The sequence below is a fragment of the Gadus chalcogrammus genome, chromosome 8 (genome assembly GCF_026213295.1).
Source record: "Gadus chalcogrammus isolate NIFS_2021 chromosome 8, NIFS_Gcha_1.0, whole genome shotgun sequence".
In the NCBI taxonomy this organism is placed as follows: Eukaryota; Metazoa; Chordata; class Actinopteri; order Gadiformes; family Gadidae; genus Gadus; species Gadus chalcogrammus.
Genome location: NC_079419.1, coordinates 10,248,389 through 10,270,398, shown reverse-complemented (window position 1 = coordinate 10,270,398; position 22,010 = coordinate 10,248,389). Strand labels below are relative to the sequence as shown.

General features: G+C 52.0%; 1 protein-coding gene across 3 annotated transcripts in view; it reads right to left on the bottom strand.

Annotated features, from left to right (window-relative positions):
* Positions 1-563: 563 nt before the first annotated feature.
* Positions 564-22,010, bottom strand: part of pard3ab (par-3 family cell polarity regulator alpha, b) — a 109,824-nt gene continuing 88,377 nt past the window's right edge. For all 3 annotated transcript variants that reach the window (XM_056596103.1, XM_056596105.1, XM_056596104.1), the window contains one exon: positions 564-2,309. In XM_056596103.1, coding sequence (XP_056452078.1) covers positions 2,174-2,309 — 136 coding nt within the window. In that variant the 3' untranslated portion in view covers positions 564-2,173. The remainder of the gene's footprint in view (positions 2,310-22,010) is intronic.

The following is a 22,010-nucleotide window of genomic DNA, read 5'->3' as shown; positions in this document are numbered from 1 at the left end:
ATTGTATCCATCCCCTGTTCTGGAATGATGTGTGTGTGTGTGTGTGTGTATGTTGTATGTGTATGTGTATTGGTACTGTGTTGTGTATGTGTGTCTGTGGCTGTTGTCTGTGTGGTGGTGTGTGCTGTGTGGTGTGTGTGTGGTGTGTGTGTGTATTTCAGGTGTATTCATAAGAATGGACAGGAGCTCTCAAGGTGTGGAGGTAAAGGTAATAGATACTAGTGGAGGAGGGAGGAGGAGGGAGTAATTGAATTTCAGAAACACATGCTTCTGCTTCCACACGGCCAGGACCTCCGGAGACTCCAGGACCTCCACAAGACCACCAGGACCCTGAGGGTCTAACAGGGTACAGGACCTCCACAAGACCACCAGGACCTCAGAGGGTCTAACAGGGTCCAGGACCTCCACAAGACCACCAGGACCTCAGAGCAGTCCAAGGCCGGGTCTGACTCTAAAGACGCACAGCCCCCCCCCCCCCCCCCTCACCCTTCAGAGAGCGAGTTCACAAACCCCCATGGCGCTCTCTCAAACCCGGACCAGATGGTTGGTCCTGGATCTGAGGAGCTGGGACCGCAGGGTTCTGGATGCGATCCCTCTGATATGGAAAAGATAAAAAACACCTCCAAGCTCATAATAGCTCCTCAGTCCAGAACTCCAGGGGGTTCCGTTCGGACCCCCCCTGGAGTTCTGGCAGCCGGTCCAGTGTTATAGAACCCGGGCTGGAGGTTAAGGACCTACACCCAGGAATGGAGGACTAGGTCCAAGACCCAGGACTGAGTCTAGGTCCTAGACCCGGCACTGTGGGTCTAAGACCTAGACCCGGGACTGGTGGTATAGGACCTAGACCCGGGACTGGAGGTCTAGGACCTGGACCTCATTGTCTGGCGGAGGCGTTTCTGGAGGAGAATAGATCAGATGCTGAGAGTAGAACCTCATGACTTGGGTCGACGCTGCAGGTTTGGAGTTTTATTTTTTTATTTGTGTTTATGAGCTATAAAAGAACAGAGCCTCTCGCTGATATTCCATATCACCTGGAATATTAAAAAGCTGTTTGCACAACACAGGGGATCACAGGAGCGTAAGAAAATATGAAAACAGAACTCTGCATCTCGAACACGGCTGGGATCCGACCACAGAACCTTTGATACAGATGTGTGCAGAGAACAGGAATGCTTTGAGTTCCGAGAGCTCTCCTAGACTACAGCGTGGACGTCGTGGTACGGGAGGGAGGGGGCGATCGCAGAGGCAGTTCCAGGGAGTTTGCTCGGAGGCACGCGGGCAGCAGTGCTCAATGAGATGCTGAAGGGGATTCAAACCCCCGGCGGCCCGACGCACTCAAAGGAGGGGAAGACGTGTCATCATCAGCAGTTATGGAAATTCATGTAAAAAAAAGAGGAGACAAAGTACACTTGTGGAGGAGGAGCCGGCCTTAAAATAACCCGTCAGAGATGTCGTCTGGTTTCATCAGCCCACGGAGGGCGGGAGGAACGTTCTAATTAAGAACCGTCACAGACGACCCGCCAGGAAACACAATTAAAACAACCGCTAAAACGCACACGATCCCAACCTCACACTTCAAGATAAAACACTTTTTAAAAATGACACGTCTACAAGTGGGTTCCATGATTCAGTGGTTGGACGAGTCAGAGTCTAGAGAGTCTGTTGGTCGATGAAAGATGGCGGGCGGGATCAGTGTGGGTGATTGACAGACAGCTGAAACTAATGAAATGATGTTGAGGCGGTGTTTGGGGTGGTTGTGGGGTTAGTGACGGGGACGTCCAGCCCTGCATGCAGATGAATAGGGGGTGTGGACTGGAGAGGGAGTTAGCGTTAGCAGGTTAGCCTGTTAGCCTCATTAGGGGGAGGCTAACGGCAGTCCGGGGAACATTCCAGTCTTGCTTGTGATTGGTAGTGTGGTTAGTGAAGGGTTAGCTTCGTGCTAACCGGCGGGTAGCATGCTAACGCTCGGGCGTTAGCATGCTACGACGGTCAACGGTGCGTGACGGCCGATCCAGACAGTTCAGTCCTTTGATTTCTTTGAGTTCTCCCGGTCCCGCTAGCCGCTAGGCTAACACCGCCGTTAGCCGTCTCCTCCGCCGGGTACCCAGTGGGGGGGGGTCTCCTGGACGGACCCGAGGTGGGGTCCCCGGACGGACTGGGGGGGGGGCGGCCCTCAGACACTCACCCAGGGCTGCTCGAAGCTGTAGGTGCGCCGGCGGTCGTCGGGGTCCTCGGGTCCCGTCTGGGCCTGCTGGAACTCATGGCGCAGCCGCTGTATCCGGTCGTGGTTGCTAGGGGCTAGTCGGTTGCTATGGCGAGAGGGGAGAGAAGAAAACAGAGAGTGAGGATGGATGAAGGGGGGGGGGGGGATCAAGGGGTCCGCTGCGAGAGGAGGATGACCTGGATACATCAGCGCTGATGGAGACGAGAAGTCCCTCCCCAGACCTGACGGGGGGCGGGGCGGTGGTCTAGAGGGGATGGGGTCTAGGGGGGTGGGGGTCAAGGGAGGCGTCCCGGCGAGGCCGTCCCATGGAGGGGAGCCCCAGCCCGGGTATTAGAGGTGATGAGTGAGCCTGAGCCTGAGCCTGGGTCCTGGGGCCGGAGCCGGCGGCGAGATGAATCAAAGTAACGCGTCTCTGATGTATAATTCATAACGAGCAACAAAGAGCGCGCTGAGCCCTTGGCTCATTTGAATCACCGCTCGGAGACTGCTACCGGTACTCTGCCGCTCCGTCGCGCTGCGGCGGGAGAGAGCTAATTGTTGCCGGAGCGCTGGACAAACACACCACCAATCACAGGGCTCCGCTCCACCGACAGCTCGCGGTGTGTAGCGCTACGCCCGGAGGACCGTCTCTGGTGGGTACTCCCATGATGCACTGCTCTCCCCCAGATCCACATGACCTAGATTGGTGCAGTCCTTTGACTTTGACCACACCACAGTCGCACCAGAACTGATTAAATTACCGCGTCCCTGGTTTCAGAACTCCGTTTACCGCTCAAGTAGGGCGACCAGCAGCTGAATCTATCAGCAGAACGGCTCTTTACTGGAACACATGAACACATTACACCAGGGATTCAGTGCCATTCGTTGATCATTCTACAAAAAAGTTTCAGCACTGATTCACAGCCTTTCTGGCCAATCGTATTTAAATAGGAGAATCAACAAACCATTGATTAAGTTTCAGAGGAGGAATGAGGAATGTGTGTTTAAAAGGTTCTGGGTTCAATCCCCAGTGTCCAAAGTCTACCTGTAGGAATCGTAGAACAAGATGACCCCTAACCCCTACCTGCTCCTTAATGACTTGTCTCTGTACTGTCTACCCCCTACCTGCTCCTTAATGAACTGTCTCTGTACTGTGACTAAACCCTACCGGCTCCTTAATTGACCTGGTCTCTGTCTCTTAACCCCTACCTGCTCCTAGACCTGTCTCTGTACTGTCTACCTCCTACTGCTCCTTAATGACCTTCTCGTATGTCTAACCCCTACCGGCTCCTTAATGACTGTCTCTGTACTGTCTAACCCCTACCTGCTCCTTAATGACCTGTCTCTGTACACCTAACCCTTGATGACATGCAGCTTAAGAAATCAGTGACAATTGTGGCAGAATCAACCAGAGTGAACAACAACTCCCAGAAGGCCGTTCTGTTGCGCCAACACTGAGAGCCAAAGCCTAGATCATGGAGCCCAGACCGAGCCAGCAGCCCACAGAGCAGATGGGCGGATGGTTCTGGGAGGATGGGGTGTCACGGCTGAACAGATAATCCGGTGATGGGTAAGACAGATGCCCCGAGTCCTCTGAACACGGCTGACCCAGGAAACACAGGTCAGCCCGGACCCCCGTCCCAGGAGAGGGGCTGGCGGTGGGGGGTCTCCTGACTCCAGATGTTTACCCCCTAAACCAGGGCCTAGAGAACTTAATGGTGAAGGCCTGCTTCCGCTGCGAACACTGCCTGACGTAGCGTGACATGGAGGGGTGGTGCGTGCGTTGGGACGGCGTGTCCTTCTGGTTACAGTAACATGTGAATGGCAAACATGCATTTATACAGCGCTTTTCTAACCAGTGGCCGCTCAAAGCGCTTTACAATATTGCCCCACATTCACCCATTCATGCACATTCCCACACCGACGGCGGAGTCGACCATGCAGGGCGACAGGCAGCTGAGGTGCCTTACTCAGGGAAACCTTGACGCTCTGCTAGGAGCCAGGCATCGATCTAGCAAGCTTCTCGTTACCAGCCGACCCGCTCTACCTCCTGAGCCCAGAATGCCGCCCCGTGGACAGTGAGGTTCTCATCATGGTGGAGGAGACATCTCAGAGGACCCACATGGCTCTGCTCAACACAGAACCAGAGTTCACCTAAGAACATGAACACATGAAACACTAACACTGACGGAATACAAAGACACTATACTGAGACCTCGCTACCGTTTGACCGAAGAGAGAGAGAGAAAGGAGAAAGGAGAAAGGAGAGAGAGAGAGAGAGAGAGAGAGAGAGAGAGAGAGAGAGAGAGAGAGAGAGAGAGAGAGAGAGAGAGAGAGAGAATCACATGAAAAGATTATGAGACTAAGAGAACACAAAAGCCAACACATAAGAAGAGATCTGAGATGCATCCCTAGACAGGTGGAGGATGAGGATGGGGTGGAGGGGGAGGTGGAGGAGGGGGTGGAGGTCGAGGTGGAGGAGGAGGAGTAGGGGGAGGAAGAGGAGGGGAGCAGCGTCTGAGTTCTACCTGCAGGGGGGACCTGCTGCAGCACACTGCATCACCGTGTTCCTCACGCCGGGCTGAGATCAGCGCCTCATGACGGACGGCCCCAGCTCTGGGTTTACGGCGCTGGCTGATGGAGGACGGCTTTATGGAGGAGATGTCTCCGGAGCTCACCTCCTCCACGGCCGCCGCGTGAATTCAGGCTCAGCCGCGCCGCGGAGAGAGGAGCACGATCACAGCTTCCACTCTCGGACCAACACTAACAAGGGGGGCTTCAGCCGGCCCCCCGCACCAGAGGGGATAAACCCGGCCTGTAGCCCCCCAGGACGCCCCGGCCGGTACAGTAAGAGACACCAGCAGCTGACGGACACACTGCTAATCCCCGGGATTACCAGTCAATGGCATCCGTTCACCGCCCCGTGCCCCGGCCAGGCCGGGGGGCTTCAGAATGGACCCCCAGCCGCCAAACGTACCAGGACCAGAACCACTGACTACACTTTAACCACTAACTATACCCAGTAACTATACTATAACCACTTACCATAACCACCACTGACTATAAGCACTAACTACAATAACCACTGACTATAAACACTCACTCTACTATAACCACTAACCATACTATAACCACTAACTATACCCAGTAACTATACTATGACCACTAACTATAACCACCACTAACTTTAACCACTAACTCTACTATAACCACTAACTCTACTATAACCACAAACTATAACCACTAACTATAACCACTGACTCTACTATAAACACAAACTATAACCACTAACTCTACTATAACCAGTAACTCTACTACAACCACTAACTATAACCACTGACTCTACTTATGACCACTGACAGTAGAGACCTGATGGGGAATGGGAAACGTTTCATCTCCGACCTACGTGAGTTTGAGCTGCCAAGTCGGAAACAAGGATACAAGAATACCAATGTTTTATCGTAAGAGAACCCTTCAGTAAGAACAAGTGCTGTTAATATTTACAATGCTAGATGTTTTATCGGTATATACTCGGTATCTGCCCATACCCAAGTTCAGAAATCGGAATCGCAATCTGGAAGGAAGAATTGATGTTAGAACCTCTCTAGTTCAGACCTGGACCCTTCAGCTGGGAGTTCCACTCACCTCCACCTCCCTACTGCCCTGCCCATGGGCCGGGGGGTTTGAATCCCTCTGTGAAGCCTCAATGTTATCAGGAGATGTAAATGAACGGGGAACACTGGGGACTGAGCGGAGGAACCACTTCCTGATCCGGATTAATCCAGTTCTGCTGATTAATAAACACGGATCTCAGCGATACGCTATCTGCTGCTGGAGCCAACCAGCCCTCCTTCATAATAACACACTCTCTAATTAAAACACTGCCTTTTAATTAAGCGTTCAATCGGGCTGGAGGCGGGGCCGGGAGACCACGCCCCACTGGGGGAGGGTCCGTGAACATCAACTGATGTGGAGAGAGAGAGAGAGAGGGGGATGAAGGGAGAGAGGGCGAGGGAGAGAGCGAGAGAGGGCGAGAGAGAGAGAGAGAGAGGGGGATGAAGGGAGAGAGGGCGAGGGAGAGAGGAGAGAGGGCGAGAGAGAGAGAGAGAGAGGGGGATGAAGGGAGAGAGGGCGAGGGGGAGAGAGAGAGGGCGAGAGAGAGGGCGAGAGAGAGAGCGAGAGCGAGAGAGGGGATGAAGGGAGAGAGGGCGAGAGAGCGAGGGAGAGAGAGCCGAAACTGCTGGTCTCTCTCTGCTGAGAGGAACACAGTGCGATGCTGGGAGCTGATAATCCAGATCCATAGATCGGAGGAGGTGGAGGAGGGAAGTGTGTGTGTGTGTGTGTGTGTGGGGGGGGGTTTGGCTGGGCTCTGCTCACGGTGGCTAAGGGCTAATGCAGATATGAGAGCCGGCACTCAGTGGGCTCTCTGCATGAGCGGTGTTTTATCTGCTCATCAGACCTATTAGGAAGACCACTACCGCTGCTGGACTGAAACACTGACGGTACTACTTAGTGCAGAGTCACTTAGAGGACGCTTCAGGGGATGGACTGTACAAACAGGTCATTAAGGAGCAGGTAGGGGTTAAACAGTACAGAGACAGGTCATTAAGGAGCAGGTAGGGGTTAAACAGTACAGAGACAGGTCATTAAGGAGCAGGTAGGGGTTAAACAGTACAGAGACAGGTCATTAAGGAGAAGGTAGGGGTTAGACCGTACAGAGACAGGTCATTAAGGAGCAGGTAGGGGTTAGACAGTACAGAGACGGGTCATTAAGGAGCAGGGAGGGGTTAAACAGTACAGAGACAGGTCATTAAGGAGTAGGTAGGGGGTAGACAGTTTGGCTGGTCGTGGGAGTCCTTCTCCTATTCAGAATTGTCACGTTCCACTCTCCTCCATGTTTGTTTGTGTTGCGTTCATGTGCCGTGTGGAAGAATGTAAAGCGTCGTCCAAATGACGTAAAATATTACCGTAAAGAGTGTGATTTGCGACAAGACGATATAAACGATAGAGGATAATATGAAACGATAGACTTTTTTTATATCATCACACGATATATATCGTCATATCGCCCAGCCCTAGTAAACAGTACAGAGACAGGTCATTAAGGAGCAGGTAGGGGATAAACGGTATTGGGGATTGATTGGGGATCAAACCCAGACCCTCGTGCCCTGACTCCAACACTATGAACACTAGACCGTGTCCCTTCTATAGGGAACCAGTCATAACAAGTGTCCAGATTTAGCGGTTCATCTAATGTTCCACATTCATCTGAATGTCAAACATGAAATTCATAAACGTTAGAAGTGAAGCGGGACGCTAAACCCCCGGCCTAAGAGATTAGCTCCAGACTAGCATGAGTTCATGCTAATGCTGACGCTATCAGGGGGGGAGAGAGCGTTGGGTAAGGGGGGGGAAGCTTGTTAAGTGTGACCCAGAGCCTGGAGGAGTCCATTACACGGGCCGTTACTGGGATTACTGGTTTAACCTTGTGGGCCGGGAGGGCTCACGCCGCACGCTAACAACATGCTCATTAGCAGCCCTCAATGAAACTCCAGCACGGAGCATGCCTAGCCGCTAGCGCACGGAGCTAGGTGTGGCTAATCTGGTGGCTACGCTCATGTCAACACAAGAAAAACACCAGGACGATTTGATGTTTATAAACCAGGCGGATAATCCAGTTAGCCATCAAGCAAGCTTATTAGCAGCCAAGTTGAATCCACTTTACATGGATGTGTGTTTGACAGGGTTAGAGGACAGCGGTTTTAGCTAGCAGCTTGGGTAGCGCGTGGCGCGCTAGCGAGAGTCTGTCGGGTCAGAACCAACCGGTCACACTTGGAGGGCAAACACCCTGGCACGGAGCCACACACACTCAGGCCTGGGTGTGTGTGTGTGTGTGAGTGTGAGTGTAGAGGTCTGTGTGTGGGATTAGTTTGTGTGTGAGCGACAGAGTGAGGAAGAGAGAGTGAGGAAGAGTGGCCGGGAGAGATTCTATGAGCCTTCATGTGTGTGAGAGACTCTTTATGTGTGTTATGATTTGTGGAAAAGTATGTCTTGGGAGCTGGTGTGTGTGCCTATGTGTGTGGGTGCGCTTATGTGTGTGTGTGTGTGTGTGTGCTGATGCATGCACATGTGTGTATATGTGTGTGTGTGTGCGTGCGCATGCACGATCTTGTGTACGTGTATGCGTACGTGTGTGATTGCACGCAAATGTATGTGCGTGTGTGCTTGTGGGCATGTTTGCGGATAAGAGTGTGTGTACATGTTTTCGACTGTGTGTAGTAGGTCTCTCTATATGATGGTCTGTATGTCCTCAGGGCTGAGAGGCCTCGGGACTCAACCACGCATAAATCAATGATATCTGCAACCTTGTGTGTGTGTGTGAATGTGTGTATACTGTTGTATACGTGTGTGTTGGTACCGTGCTGAGAACACTTTCCTGCTCTACAAATCATGTGGCACGCAAGTGCACACACACACACACACACACACACACACACACACACACACACACACACACACACACACACACACACACACACACACACACACACACACACACACACACACACACACACACACTGAATCCATTCATATGTGAATGGATTCAAATACAACAGCAGCATCCGTGACTCTGAGAGACTGGAAGGTTCTCTTGTCCGTGAGTCTCTGAACCCAGAGCCTCTTGGTCTGAGCCCTGCAGCCCCAGGACTGGACCGACCTCAACGTGGAGGACCACATTCCCAATCGTCTCCCCAAAGACCCCCCATATTAAAGCCACAGTCCAGGGGATTAACGGGAATATTCTCCTCACACGGTGCAGCATGATGAGGGCTTGTCTTCTCCTCAGTGGAATAAGACGCTGTGGGATCAGGAGGCCGGCGCTCTGAAGTCCACCTCCCTGGTGACCGAGGGACAGGAAGCCTCTTTATTGCTTCAGACCCGCGGCCCTCAGACACTCCGTGTGCTGCGTGTGGAGATATGAGATCCCTGGGTTTAAACTGTGAGTGTGTGGCGGGAAGGGGGGGGTCTGATTAATCTGGACCAGGACCGGGCGGTGTTCCAGGCCAAGCCGCTCTAACGAGGGGCGTCAGGGGTTGACGAAGCGCTGTGGCGGTCCTGACTGGATCCACATGTGTTCTAAGGGCTTCATGCCTCCACCCAGAAACACTTGGTGGAGGATAAACATTGTGTCTGATGCTCAGCAGGACGGCTACTGTTGCATACTGACGAATGCTAAAGTAGCGCTTCCTGACGTAGCATGCTAAAGTAGCCTTCTTACCTGGCTAGCATGCTAAAGTAGCGCTTCCTGACGTAGCATGCTGAAGCAGCACTTCCTGCCGTAGCATTCTGAAGTAGCCTTCTTGCCTGGCTAGCATGCTAAAGTAGCTAAAGTAGCCTTCTTTTCTGGTTAGCATGCTAAAGTAGCCTCCCTGAGGTAGCATGAGATATGATGTTTAGCGCGCAGCAGTGTTTCATAAGTGTCGCGCGCTGACGTGTTGAACAAAGCGAGCAAGCGGCTAATCTGGGAGGAGAGCGAGACAATTGATCTGCATGTCAGCGCGGCGGCGGCGGCGGCTACCCACGGGTCTTAACTGCCGGTAACGTGGCGGTCGTCATGGCGATTTGACAACTGACAAGGTGCACGGTTTGATGGATGGAGGTGTTTCAGCGGTGGTTAGAACACCGGTAACCAGGGGACACACACACAGACACACTCACACACACCGCCCGTCACATCCATCATCCCACGGCTGCCCATCAACCACCGCCCCGCTTCGACCAATCAGAAGCCGCCGCCAATGCCAGCGACCGCGTTGACTCGGCACATGTCTCCCGCGGGCTCCGTTGCCAGGCAACAGAGATTCCACCAGAGGGGGGGTCTCACAACAGTTGGTTTCAACGGCCGGCATCGACCCCGCCCTCGGTGTCAACGAGACGCACTCCAGCGCCATTAGCTCGTAGCAGCGTAGCGCACGAACTAGCCCCTATCTGAAGTATTAACATGAGGACACCAAATAGAAGCTAGCTCAGATCTGTACAAAGTGGTAGCGTAGCATACGCTAGCTCCCATCCGCTCATTACCCTGGTGTTGCTAAGCTTACTCGCGCCACGGTAACCTTTAAAGTCCCGTTCACTTGAAGCAAAAACAGACGCTAACTAGCATCAGTTTAGCAGTCCTGAGCGGCTAGCGGGTTCGCAGCAGCTACCTATTCCCAGCTAGCAGGCAGCTTTGTGTGTGTGCCGCAGAGCTTCCGCGTGGCGGTGGGAAGCTCTCGGGCGGTTTGAGGAGACAAGTGGTGGGAGAGGAGATGTTTGATGTTTTTAACGAGAGAGCACTCGCAGAACTCGGAGCGCCACTCACAGAGCTCAGTGACAGGTGGTGTGCGTGTGTGTGTGTGTCTTTATGTGGTGGTGTGTTTGCGTTTGTGTGTGTGTGTTTATAAGTGTTTGTGTGTTTGCGTGCATATGTGTTTGTGTGTTTGCATACATGTTTGTGTGTGGTATATGTGTGCATACGTGTCTGTGTGCAAACGTGTTTCTGCCTTTATGAGATGGGGATGCGTGCGTGTGCGCTCGCGTTTGTGTATCTGCTTGTGTGTGTACGCATGCATGTGTGTCTGAATGAGTGTGTGTGCATGTGTGCGTGCGTCCGAGGTGTGATCAGGACCCCTGATCACACCTCCCCAGGCAACCATCCCAGCAGCACCACCACAGAGGACTGGATGATGCAACCACCATCACCACGTTACCATGGTGATCCAACACAACAGTGACCAGGTGTTGACATCACGAGGGCCACTCATATCATTCATATAATCACACACACACTTAGCATTGTATCTGGTTTTAGAAAATTGGCAACAATGTTTCTGTGTATCATTCCAAAAGGTTATGAATATTATTCAACCTTACAATTTTTCTATAGAGACCGATAGACACAGAGAGAAACGGGAGGAGAGAGAGACAGAGAAAAAGGAGGAGCGAGACAGACAGACAGACAGACAGACAGACAGACAGACAGACAGACAGACAGACAGACAGACACGAGTGGAAAAGAGAAATGAAAATCCAATTGGAACTGTCCAAATAGTGAGGCATCATCTAAAATTCATGGGTTTCCTTTCTCCCCCCATCTTCGCCTCTTTCTGGTCTTATATTTCTCTCCCATCCCGCCTCTCAATTTCTCTCTTCTAGGTCTTGCGTTGTACTCTCTATCCTCATCCTACTTCTTCCCTCCTCTCCTCTCTCTTCCTCCCCCATCATCAGCACTCCTCTTCCCCTTCTCTCTCCCCCTCCCTTCCTCCTCATCACCACGACACTCCCTAACCCCTCCTCATCAGGGGATGGACTCACATTTCTCCGCTCTCTCTCCTCTTCCTCTCTCAGTCTATCCTCTCCCTCTCTCTCTCTTTCTCCCCCTCACTACTCCCCTAATCTATCTCCCCCCCCCCTCTCTCTCTCCCTCTCCCTGGTGGAGAGCGGAGGTGACTGATGGCAGGATAGAGAGTAGGGTAGGGAGGGGGGAGAGGGGTGAGGCGTGGGTTAGGGTGTGGGTGAAGTAATGGTTTCTATTTCCAGAGAGCCCGGTCCCTTCGCCAGACGGTCCTGATAAATCATAATCCAACTCAAATTAGGATCCATTACGTCTCTCCCTCCCTCTCTCTCCCCGTCTCCCAGCCCAGACCAGAACCACATATTTGAAAGGAAAAGCTGTTTAGGTGGTTGGAGGGGGGGGGGGGGGGGGGGGGGGGGAGCAGGATGATCGCCATGGTGACGACTGCCCATGATCAAAGGGTTTGCATTTCTGTGATGGTGGGTCTGGACACAGAGCCGGGGTTGCTTGTTGCTGTACACATAGATGAGGAGGAGGAGCAGGAGGAGCAGGAGGAGGAGGAGGAGGAGGAGGAGGAGGAGGAGGATTAGTCAGGCCACATTCCTTTCTTATGCCTATATTCCACAGCCAAATGATCAGACCATAACAAGTCTCCAAGCCTGGAGACCACGACTGGGTCCACTATTTCACTATGGAGTCGTGACTCTCTGATCTCCATGGAGACGGGAGATCCAAATCTACCTGATTGGACTTATCACACATAATAATCTAATTTCTGTCCGTTTTGGGATAGTTGTCCTCCACAATCACGTCTTCTTCGTTTCAAACTTAATCTTGTTTTCAGCGTGAAATTTGCTGCCCGCTTTGACCCAGGACTACTCTGAGGAACCTCAGGGTTATGCTGATGAAGACCTGTACATCCTGGGCAGGACATCAGCGGTCTGGAGGAACCTCTGTTCCTACAACGGGAGTCACAGCACAGATCAGGAACGCGACAGAACCACGTTCTGCACCTTCACTGTGGACGGGGGTTCCCTCAGGAGTGCCTTCTCCTGAGGGTCCAGAGTGAAGGAGGACTGCCTACTCCTCGACCACACTGTCAACCAGGTCCTCAGGAGAACCAGGTCCAGGCACTAGAGTGGCTTCAGAAGGCAGTTGGAACCCGAGTTCCTCAAAGTGTCTGGAAGCCAAAACAACAAGGCTTCTGTCAAGAGACACAGACGTACAGACAGTCAGCAGGAGGCAGCCAGCGAGGCAGACAGACCAGTGAACTTGAACTTGTTAAAACAGTAAACAGTGGTCAGGGTCAGGCAGCTGGTCCTGCCCCCCCCCCCCCTACTGTCTGTCTGAAAGCCGCCCTGCCGCCCGCAACCTCCGACCTTAGTGACAAAACATCTCCAAACTAGGTAGCCAACTTCCAGCTGCTGTGCTCCACTGGAGGGGTGAGGGTGTGTGTGTGTGTGCGTCTGGAGGAGGCTGACAAAAACACACTATTCTGGGAGAGGTGACAGGCAGACACACACGCCTAGACACACAGAAACACACACACCGAGACACACAGAGAAGGTAACGAGGGAGAGGACACCTCACAGGAGATCTGGGAGACTTGCTGTCAGACGGGGAGTCACGGTTCACACACACACACACACACACACACACACACACACACACACACACACACACACACACACACACACACACACACACACACACACACACACACACACACACACACACACAGTGGTTGACAAAGATAGGGGAGAAGAGGTAGAGGAAGATGGGGGAGGGTAGGAGGGAGGGAGGAGGTAAGGGAGGATGGAACGAGAACCAGGAAGGAAGAGAGGGAGGAAGTTGGGGGAGAGAGAGCCAGAGAGTGTGATCATTGATTATGTGTGCACTGCCATGTTTACCAACATTGTTTATTGCGAGAAAAAAATCGATTTAGCGTTATTGTTTCCATAACTCACGCCAATAAGCTTTGCTGTAATTTAATCAGGGTGGAGATATGAGATGAGGCAATGGGACCGTCCCAGAGTTACTGGGTGCAGACTATGTCCTGGAGCGATCTCCATCACAGTATTGAACGGGTCTAATTTGCAGGATCAGGCTACAACCTGGATAGTGAGCTGGGGTTAGGTTTGGCGTCAGAGTATTACCTGGTGATATATTGAACTGGACATCGGTGAGATGGTCAGGGCAGGGGCTATGACCTGGAGTCAACCTCAACCGACAGTATAGACAGGGTTAAGGCCCCGGTCCAGTCTAGCTCCTTGCTGAATGAGTAGCTGAAGGGACGGTATAGAGAGGATACGACGTGGGGTCAGGCTATATCCTGGGAGGTGTGAGGAAGAGGAAGATAAGAGGGTCAGGCTATGAAATGGACGGGGTGACTCGGAGGGGGGGAGGAGGAAGAAGAGGAAGAGGAGGCGGGATCAGGCTATGAACTGGAGGGGGGGGAGCGGCCAGGCTATGAACTGCAGGGGTCTGATTAACGGCTGGAGAGGCTGCCAGCTGCTGTCCCCTGGGGGCTAAACGCTGCGTGTCAGGGGGGCAGTAAATAAGGCATTATGGGTAGGGGGAGAAGGAGAGGATTAAGTGTTCGTTTTAAAAGGCGCTGTCACCATTACTCCTGTATAACGGCCTTTTGAAGACCAGAGTGTGTGTGTGTATGTGTGTCCTCTTTGCAGGAGGATTTAAATGGGTGGTCCCAAACAAAGTCAAGAACCCTTACCCTTAGGTCCGACCGCTCTCTGGAACAGAAGAACCCTCGAGCACACACACACACACACGCACGCACACGCACAAGCACACACCTTTTTGTTTCTGCGACTAGCATTCAGTTCTTCATTCAAACATTTATTTAGTAGTTCACATTCATGTGCTTTGGTTTCCATTCATTTGTTAAGAGTTAATGGATTCATTTGTCAGCTCATCCAGGCAGTGAACTCAGCCGATCCTCCCAGTTCATGTTCCTCTCTGGTCGGCACCAACATAAACACTGAACCCGATGGAACTCTTTCAGGGGCAGATGCTGGCTTCCACGTTCCCCTCATCCATGTTCTCTGTTATATTCTGGTCGGCTTAGCTCAGGAGGTAGAGCAGTTGTCTTGTAACCGAAAGGTTGCTAGTTCGATCCCCAGCTCCTCCTAGCTGAGTGTTGATGTGTCCCTGAGCAAGACACTTAACCCTAACTGCTCCTGACGAGCTGGCTGTCGCCTTGCATGGTTGACTCTGCCGTCGGTGTGTCAATGTGTGTATTAACCGATGTAAGTCGCTTTGGATAAAAGCGTCTGCTAAATGCCCTAATTGTAATTGTATATTCTCCAGGTTTTGGTGGTCTATGTTCATTTGTTCTAATTTCTAGTGTTCTACGTGCTCGGGCATTATTTTCTTTGTTCTATTTTCTAGGGGTTCTATGTCCTAGTGCTCTATGCTGTAGTCTTCTAGGGTTCTATGTTCTAGTGCGCTAGGTTCTTGTGTTCTAAGATTTACTGTCCTTCAGTCTAGTGCTCCTTTATAGTGTCCTACGTTCTAGTGTTCCATGTTGTAGTGTTTTATGTTGTAGTATTCTACGTCCTACACAGTGCATGCATTCTACCTAGTAGGGTGAACCTATCTAGCATGTCTATCTCTAAAATCAACACAATTTACCGCAGAAGAACCTGCAGAGGGGGCGTTTGGTTCCAGCCCCTCTCTTACCCGGAGGGACGGAGTCAGAGGAGGGAGGGGCTTCTGACACTCTAAACCCCGCTCCTCTGGCCCACCAAGGACCTGGAAAGAAACGCTCCCTTGGGATCTACAAGTATGTGGAAGGAGGGGCAGGGGGGGGGTCTACAGAGAAAAACAGAAAGAAGGAAACAGAGGAAATAGAGAGAGAGAGAGAGAGAGAGAGAGAGAGAGAGAGAGAAAGAGAGGAGAGAGAGAGAGAGAGAGAGAGAGAGCGAGAGAGATGAGAGAGAGAGAGAGAGAGAGAGAGAGAGAGAGAGAGAGAGAGAGAGAGAGAGAGAGAGAGTCGAAGGAGAGGCCGTACCTTCTGCAGTGAGCGTGCGTTCGCTGGACGTCCGCGTTGCGTGAAAACCCACAGAAACACCAACATTAAAACCACATCTCACACGTTTAACACGGCAGGGGTCCAACACACACACACACACACACCCCAGATGTGTGTCTATGGAATGCCTATTGTGCTGAGGGTGTGTGTGTGTCCCACACTTTGCACAGCAGGCTTTACCTCCTCCCCCCCGACACGCATTCACACACTCACACACACACACACACACACACACACACACACACACACACACACACACACACACACACACACACACACACACACACACACACACACACACACACACACACACACGTTAAACACACATTCCTCACACACACGTTCACCAACTGACTGGAGATCAGGTTCCAGGCTTGTGACTCGTACGGTCTGACCTGACACCAGACGTCAGGCTGCTCCCCAATAACACAGAGCCCCTGTGAGCGACGGCCGGCCCCTGATTGACAGGTCGTCCAGCGAGGGGAAGCCCCGCCCAGCTCTAATCAATACCAGACGTCAGGGTTTAAAACCCGGGACGTGCTGAGGCTGAGCCCAGAGTTCCCCTCTCCGTCCCGCTCTGAGGAACCTTCTGGAGAGGAGAGAGAATGTGCCCCAGATTGAACCCCCCCCCCCCCCACTCCCTGGGTAGAAGGCTTCCCTGGAGAGGAGCTGCCGACAGCCAATCAGAACGCAGGACAGCTCGTCTCAAGGGGAGCCGGCTGTCGTCGGTGCTTCCTGGGCACGGCGGAGGAGGAGGAGGAGGAGGAGGAGGAGGAGGAGGAGGAGGAGGAGGAGGAGGAGGAGGGTCACCCAGTCCTGGACCCCCTCCACCTCCACCGCCAGGGATCCCATCACCACTCCTGCAACAGGAACACGCAGGCAGGGCGAAGCAATGACGTGCCCGCTCACGTGCGCCTGCACACACCCAGAGTCTCCCCTGGCGTCAAACACACCCGATCCTCACAAAGGGTTCCACAAAAATGTGCAGCACTACATAATGCAGCATTAGCATCCACACACACACACACACACACACACACACACACACACACACACACACACACACACACACACACACACACACACACACACACACACACACACACACACACACACACACACACACACACACACACACACACACACATCCAGTGTGTGTGGATGTTAACGCTACATTAAGTAGCCTTAGCATCTTAGCGTGTGTGTGTGGATGCTAACGCGACATTATGTAGCATCCACAAGCACACAGCCATCCAGTGTGTGTGGATGTATATAGAGTGTGCACAACAGATACAATAAATGACGTGCAGTTACTAGGTGGATCGATCTACAATGATGAGACACACACACACACACACACTAACACACACACACACACACACACACTAACACACACACACACACACACACACACACACACACACACACACACACACACACAGATGTTAATCTACTACCAGATGTGTGGTGGGCTGACAGTGAGGGATGGCAGGGGGCCCTGGGGGGGGGGGGGGGGGGGGGGGGGTGGCGAGCCTCCTGGATCAATAGTCATCTGCATAAACATATCCCCCAACGCCTCGTCAATAAGCGCTCCCAGGGCACCGCCGCCTTCTCACCCAATTGCCTGTCAGCACGCCATCTCCCTCGGCCAATGAGAGCAGCCGAGGAGTCCCTTTGTGTTTAATGGATGGATCTCGGGGAGGAGAGGGGCGGGGCTAATGAGGATTACATTGATTGGCCGGCTAAGCGGGCGGGGGCGTGTGTGAGGAGCATCTCAGACGGGTTATTGATTAGAGATGATTAGTGCTAACAGGCCCGTGGGGGAGGGACGGGGGGGAGGGATGGATGGGGGAGAGGGAGGAGGATGTGGGGGGGAGGAAAGAGGAAGAGAGGGGAAGAGTGAGCTGGCGACCGATCAATAGGTCACAGACAGTTCTGGAGAGTCCACTACCATAATACTCACTGTCACTCTCTCTCCCCCTCTCTCACTGTCACTCTCTCTCCCCCTTTCTCACACCACTCTCTCACTGTCACTCTCTCTCCCCCTCTCTCACTGTCACTCTCTCTCCCCCTCTCTCACTGTCACTCTCTCTCCCCCTCTCTCACTGTCACTCTCACTCTCTCTCCCCCTTTCTCCTACCACTCTTTCACTGTCACTCTCTCTCCCCCTCTCTCACAACACTCTCTCACTGTCACTCTCCCCCTCCCTCTTTTCCCACACCGATCTCTCTGTCTCTGTCTCTCTCTCTGTCTCTCTCTGTGTCTCTCTCTGTCTCTGTCTCTCACTGTCACTCTCTCTCCCCCTTTCTCACACCACTCTCTCACTGTCACTCTCCCCCTCCCTCTTTTCCCACACCAATCTCTCTGTCTCTGTCTCTCTCTCTGTCTCTCTCTGTGTCTCTCTCTCTCTCTCTCTCAGAGAGAGAGAGAGGAAGCTGCAAGGAAGCTAAACATCACTGTCAACAGGAATGCAATTTAGACAGACAAAGAAGCACAGACTGACAGACAGACAGACTTTACCATGACCAACCAAACCATTGTCTACATTAGCCATAGAGTGTACATAGATATTTGAAATATATATTTTGAAACATAAAATACACATATATTCCAAATAAAATAACATTTAAACGTTTAATTATATAATATTGTACATGCGTTAAAGATTTACAATATTATATAATATCTACAGCTTTCGTAGAATACTACGTAGGAAACCCCTAAACCGCTAACTGGGACCAGTCAATCAATGATATCGATCAGCCAGACAGATCAGACCGATCAGAGAGCTACTGCTCATCCATTATCAATCAACCCTATCCATGATCCATATCAGGATATCCCTCTCTTTTCCTACATTATCTCTCTCTCTCTCTCTCTCTCTCTCTCTCTCTCTCTCTCTCTCTCTCTCTCACCATCCCTCTCTCGCCCCACATTATCTCTCTCTCTCCCTTCTCTAACCCTCCCTCTCTCGCCCCACAATTTCTACCTCGCCCCTAAAAAACACACGCTTCTTTCTCGACTAACCTCCCTCACACTTAAAGAATCCTTTCCGACTGACAATAATTTACAAACCAACGCTCTCAAACTCTCTCTCTCAAAATAACGCACTCATCTCTCTCACTCCCAGACTCTCACTCTCAGACTCTCTCACTCTCGAAAGAGATACATCAACCATCCTCTTAACCACTCCAAGACTCACTCCCACTCTTCCTCCTCCTCCTCCTCCTCCTCCACTAGAGGAGGGCTACCAGGGGCACCTGTCATCAGACCCCCTAGGGCTGACAGGAGGAAGAAGAGGAAGAGTGAGAGTCATCTAGGCAGCCATCTTGATACTGTCAGGTGATGAAGGGTAATTGAGATTCCCTTCATCTGGAAGGTTCCAGCCTGCGTGTGCAGCCCCACTGTGTGCATCGTACGCTGTTTAGAGTTACACATGGATATAAAGGAACGGGTTAGTCCGTAAACACGGGCGCATTTGGTGGATACATACCTGTATATGTATACACACACACACACACACACACACACACACCACAAAACAAGAACACAACACCCCCACCCCCAACATACTTCCATTCATCTTTTCTCTTGTTGCTGAGTGATTCAAACACAGAGAGAGGAACAGAGAGCGAGGGAGAGCGAGAGACATGTGTGTGGTTTTGTTCGTCTTTGAAGATGGAAAACCACTAGACTTAAATAAAATATTGATCACAAGACAACTAATCTGCTCTACATTTCAACACACACATTCACAAACACACACTGTACAAACACACCACTTATTCACACGCACACGTGTCCCATGTACAACCTCTACAACACATGCACACACACAACCAGACTCTCATTATATCACAAACACACACACAGCTCTCTCTGGTTAGCCTCGCGGCGCTGCAGGAAGTAGATATGGCTGCGGTCGTAACCACGCCAACGATGCAAAGCCCCTGATTTACCCCCCCCCCTGCCCTGCCTTTTGAGACAGGAAGTCAACCAAGCTTCTAGAATGCTTTGTGTTTCTCTCTTCTTTCTTTCTCCCCCCCTCTCCCTCCACATCCCTTGACATACAGCCCAGGCCTCCTGATGTCCAGTGGGTGCCCACAGTCCTCAAACACTCCCCCCCCCCCGCCCCTCCACCTCCTCCTCCTCTCGTCCCTCCCTCTTGCTCCCCCTCCTCCAGCTCTTCTTCTTTCAGTCGGTAATTGTGTATTTTTGATCCAGAAATATTTGCTGTGAATCTTCGATGTCATAATCTACAAAAGGCACACACGCGCAGTCACACACACACACACACACACACACACACACACACACACACACACACACACACACACACACACACACACCCTTTATAAGGCAAACCTCAAACCCTGCAGACTTCACAGGGACCCTGTCAGTGCTCTGATCCCAGTTCAGATCCCCAGCGGGGGGGCCCTTATCGCCGCCCTCCCTGGAGAAAGACGTGTCTTTCATACGCCAGCGCTATCGCTAATCATTAGCCCGCGCGCCGCTAGCACGTCAGGTCTCGACGGCGCTTTGAAGACGGCCGGCTTCACATCGGACGATCTGATTGGTTTAATGGGCCCTGGGACGAGCTGGGAACACACGCTTCAAACCCAGCATTAAACGTCACGTTTAGAGGCTTCAAGTTTAGAGGCTTCAAGTTTAGCTCTGATAGAGGAGTGGGGAGGAGGGGAGGGGGGGAGGGGGGAGGGGGGGAGGGAGGGAGGGGAGACCTCCACTCCTATCAACATCACATCAGAAGAGTGGAAAGGATATGAGAGATAAAGGGAGGAGGAGAGAGGAGAGGGGGAGAGAGACAAGGGAGGAGAGAGGAGAGGAGGAGAGAGAAGGAAGAGAAGGAGAGAGAGGGAGGAGAGAGAAGGAAGAGAAGGAGAGAGAGGGAGGAGAGAGAAGGAAGAGAAGGAGAGAGAGGGAGGAGAGAGAAGGAGAGAGAGGGAGGAGAGAGATAAGAGAGGAGGAGAGGGAGGAGGCAGGGAGAAGGAGAGAGGAGAGAAGAGAGGAGCAGAGGAGGCGTGGATGGTTTTTGGGTAAGGGATGTTGCAATAAGAAGTAACCGATTCTCACATATTTAATCTCCTGTTCTACTCAACTTCCTCTCCTGTCTGGAGACACACACACACACACACACACACACACACACACACACACACACACACACACACACACACACACACACACACACACACACACACACACACACACACACACACACACACAGTGTTTCACATCAAAGCCCGTATCAAGTCTCAATGACTCAATCGACTCCATCCATTGACTCAGTCCTCATTGACGTGGATGTTGGCGCTCGACCTCAGATGTTTCCCTCACATCACAGTTCAAATTAGATGTGAAGTTATCTAGTAGACAGCTCATTAAACCGGCCAATGAGGCGGTGCCTCATTAACCGGGCGGGCACTAAGCTTAGGGAGCACTTTATAGACTGGGATTGAAGTGGGCGTGGCCACAGCCCACAGGGACAGACAGGAAGTCCTTATAAGGACTTCATAGTTGCAGAACTTTAATTCCCCATCGTGGACACAAATTAAACCCTGGTCAGGACAGCACAAAACATCAACACACACACACACGCAGACAAACGCAGGCACACAAACACACTAGGAGACGCACACACACGGACACACACAGACAGACACACAGACACACACAAACCACACCCACACGGAGGTCCGGAGGGGCCGGTCTGGCTGCAAAGTGGCGTGACGCAGAATGTAGGCCAGCCAGCTTTCAGGGTCAGTAGAACACAGAGGATACCCTCCTGTTCCCACAGCCACCCGCAACCCATTAGAGACACACACACTCTGATGTACACAAACACACACGCACACCAACATCAAAACACTGATGCACACACACAATTTCTCTGATATACACAAACACACACACACAAATATCAAAACCCTCTCTCTGACACACACACACACAAACACCAAAACACTCTCTGATGCGAACACACATCCAAACACACTCTCTCATATATACATTTGCATCAACAAACTGATATACTCACACAAACACCCTCTCTGCCACACACATGCATCAACACAAATGTACACACCCACACACCCACACACACACACACACACACAAAGACCCAGTCTCTCTCAGACACAAACACACACAACTATACAGCAACACAAACCCACTAACACACACACACACACACACTCCCCCCCCCCTCATACACACACACACACACACTCCCCCTCTCTCTCCCAAACACACACACAGACCGCCCAGTGGGACGGTCTGATGTCCTCCCAGCAGGTGGTGAGAACATCCACGCTAGCTGCTCTGTTAGCACTGGAGATAATGCATCTAGCGCGGCGCTATTAGCGAAGGGCTAGCGTGTTGTAAAGTGGTGCGCGTGTGTAGGT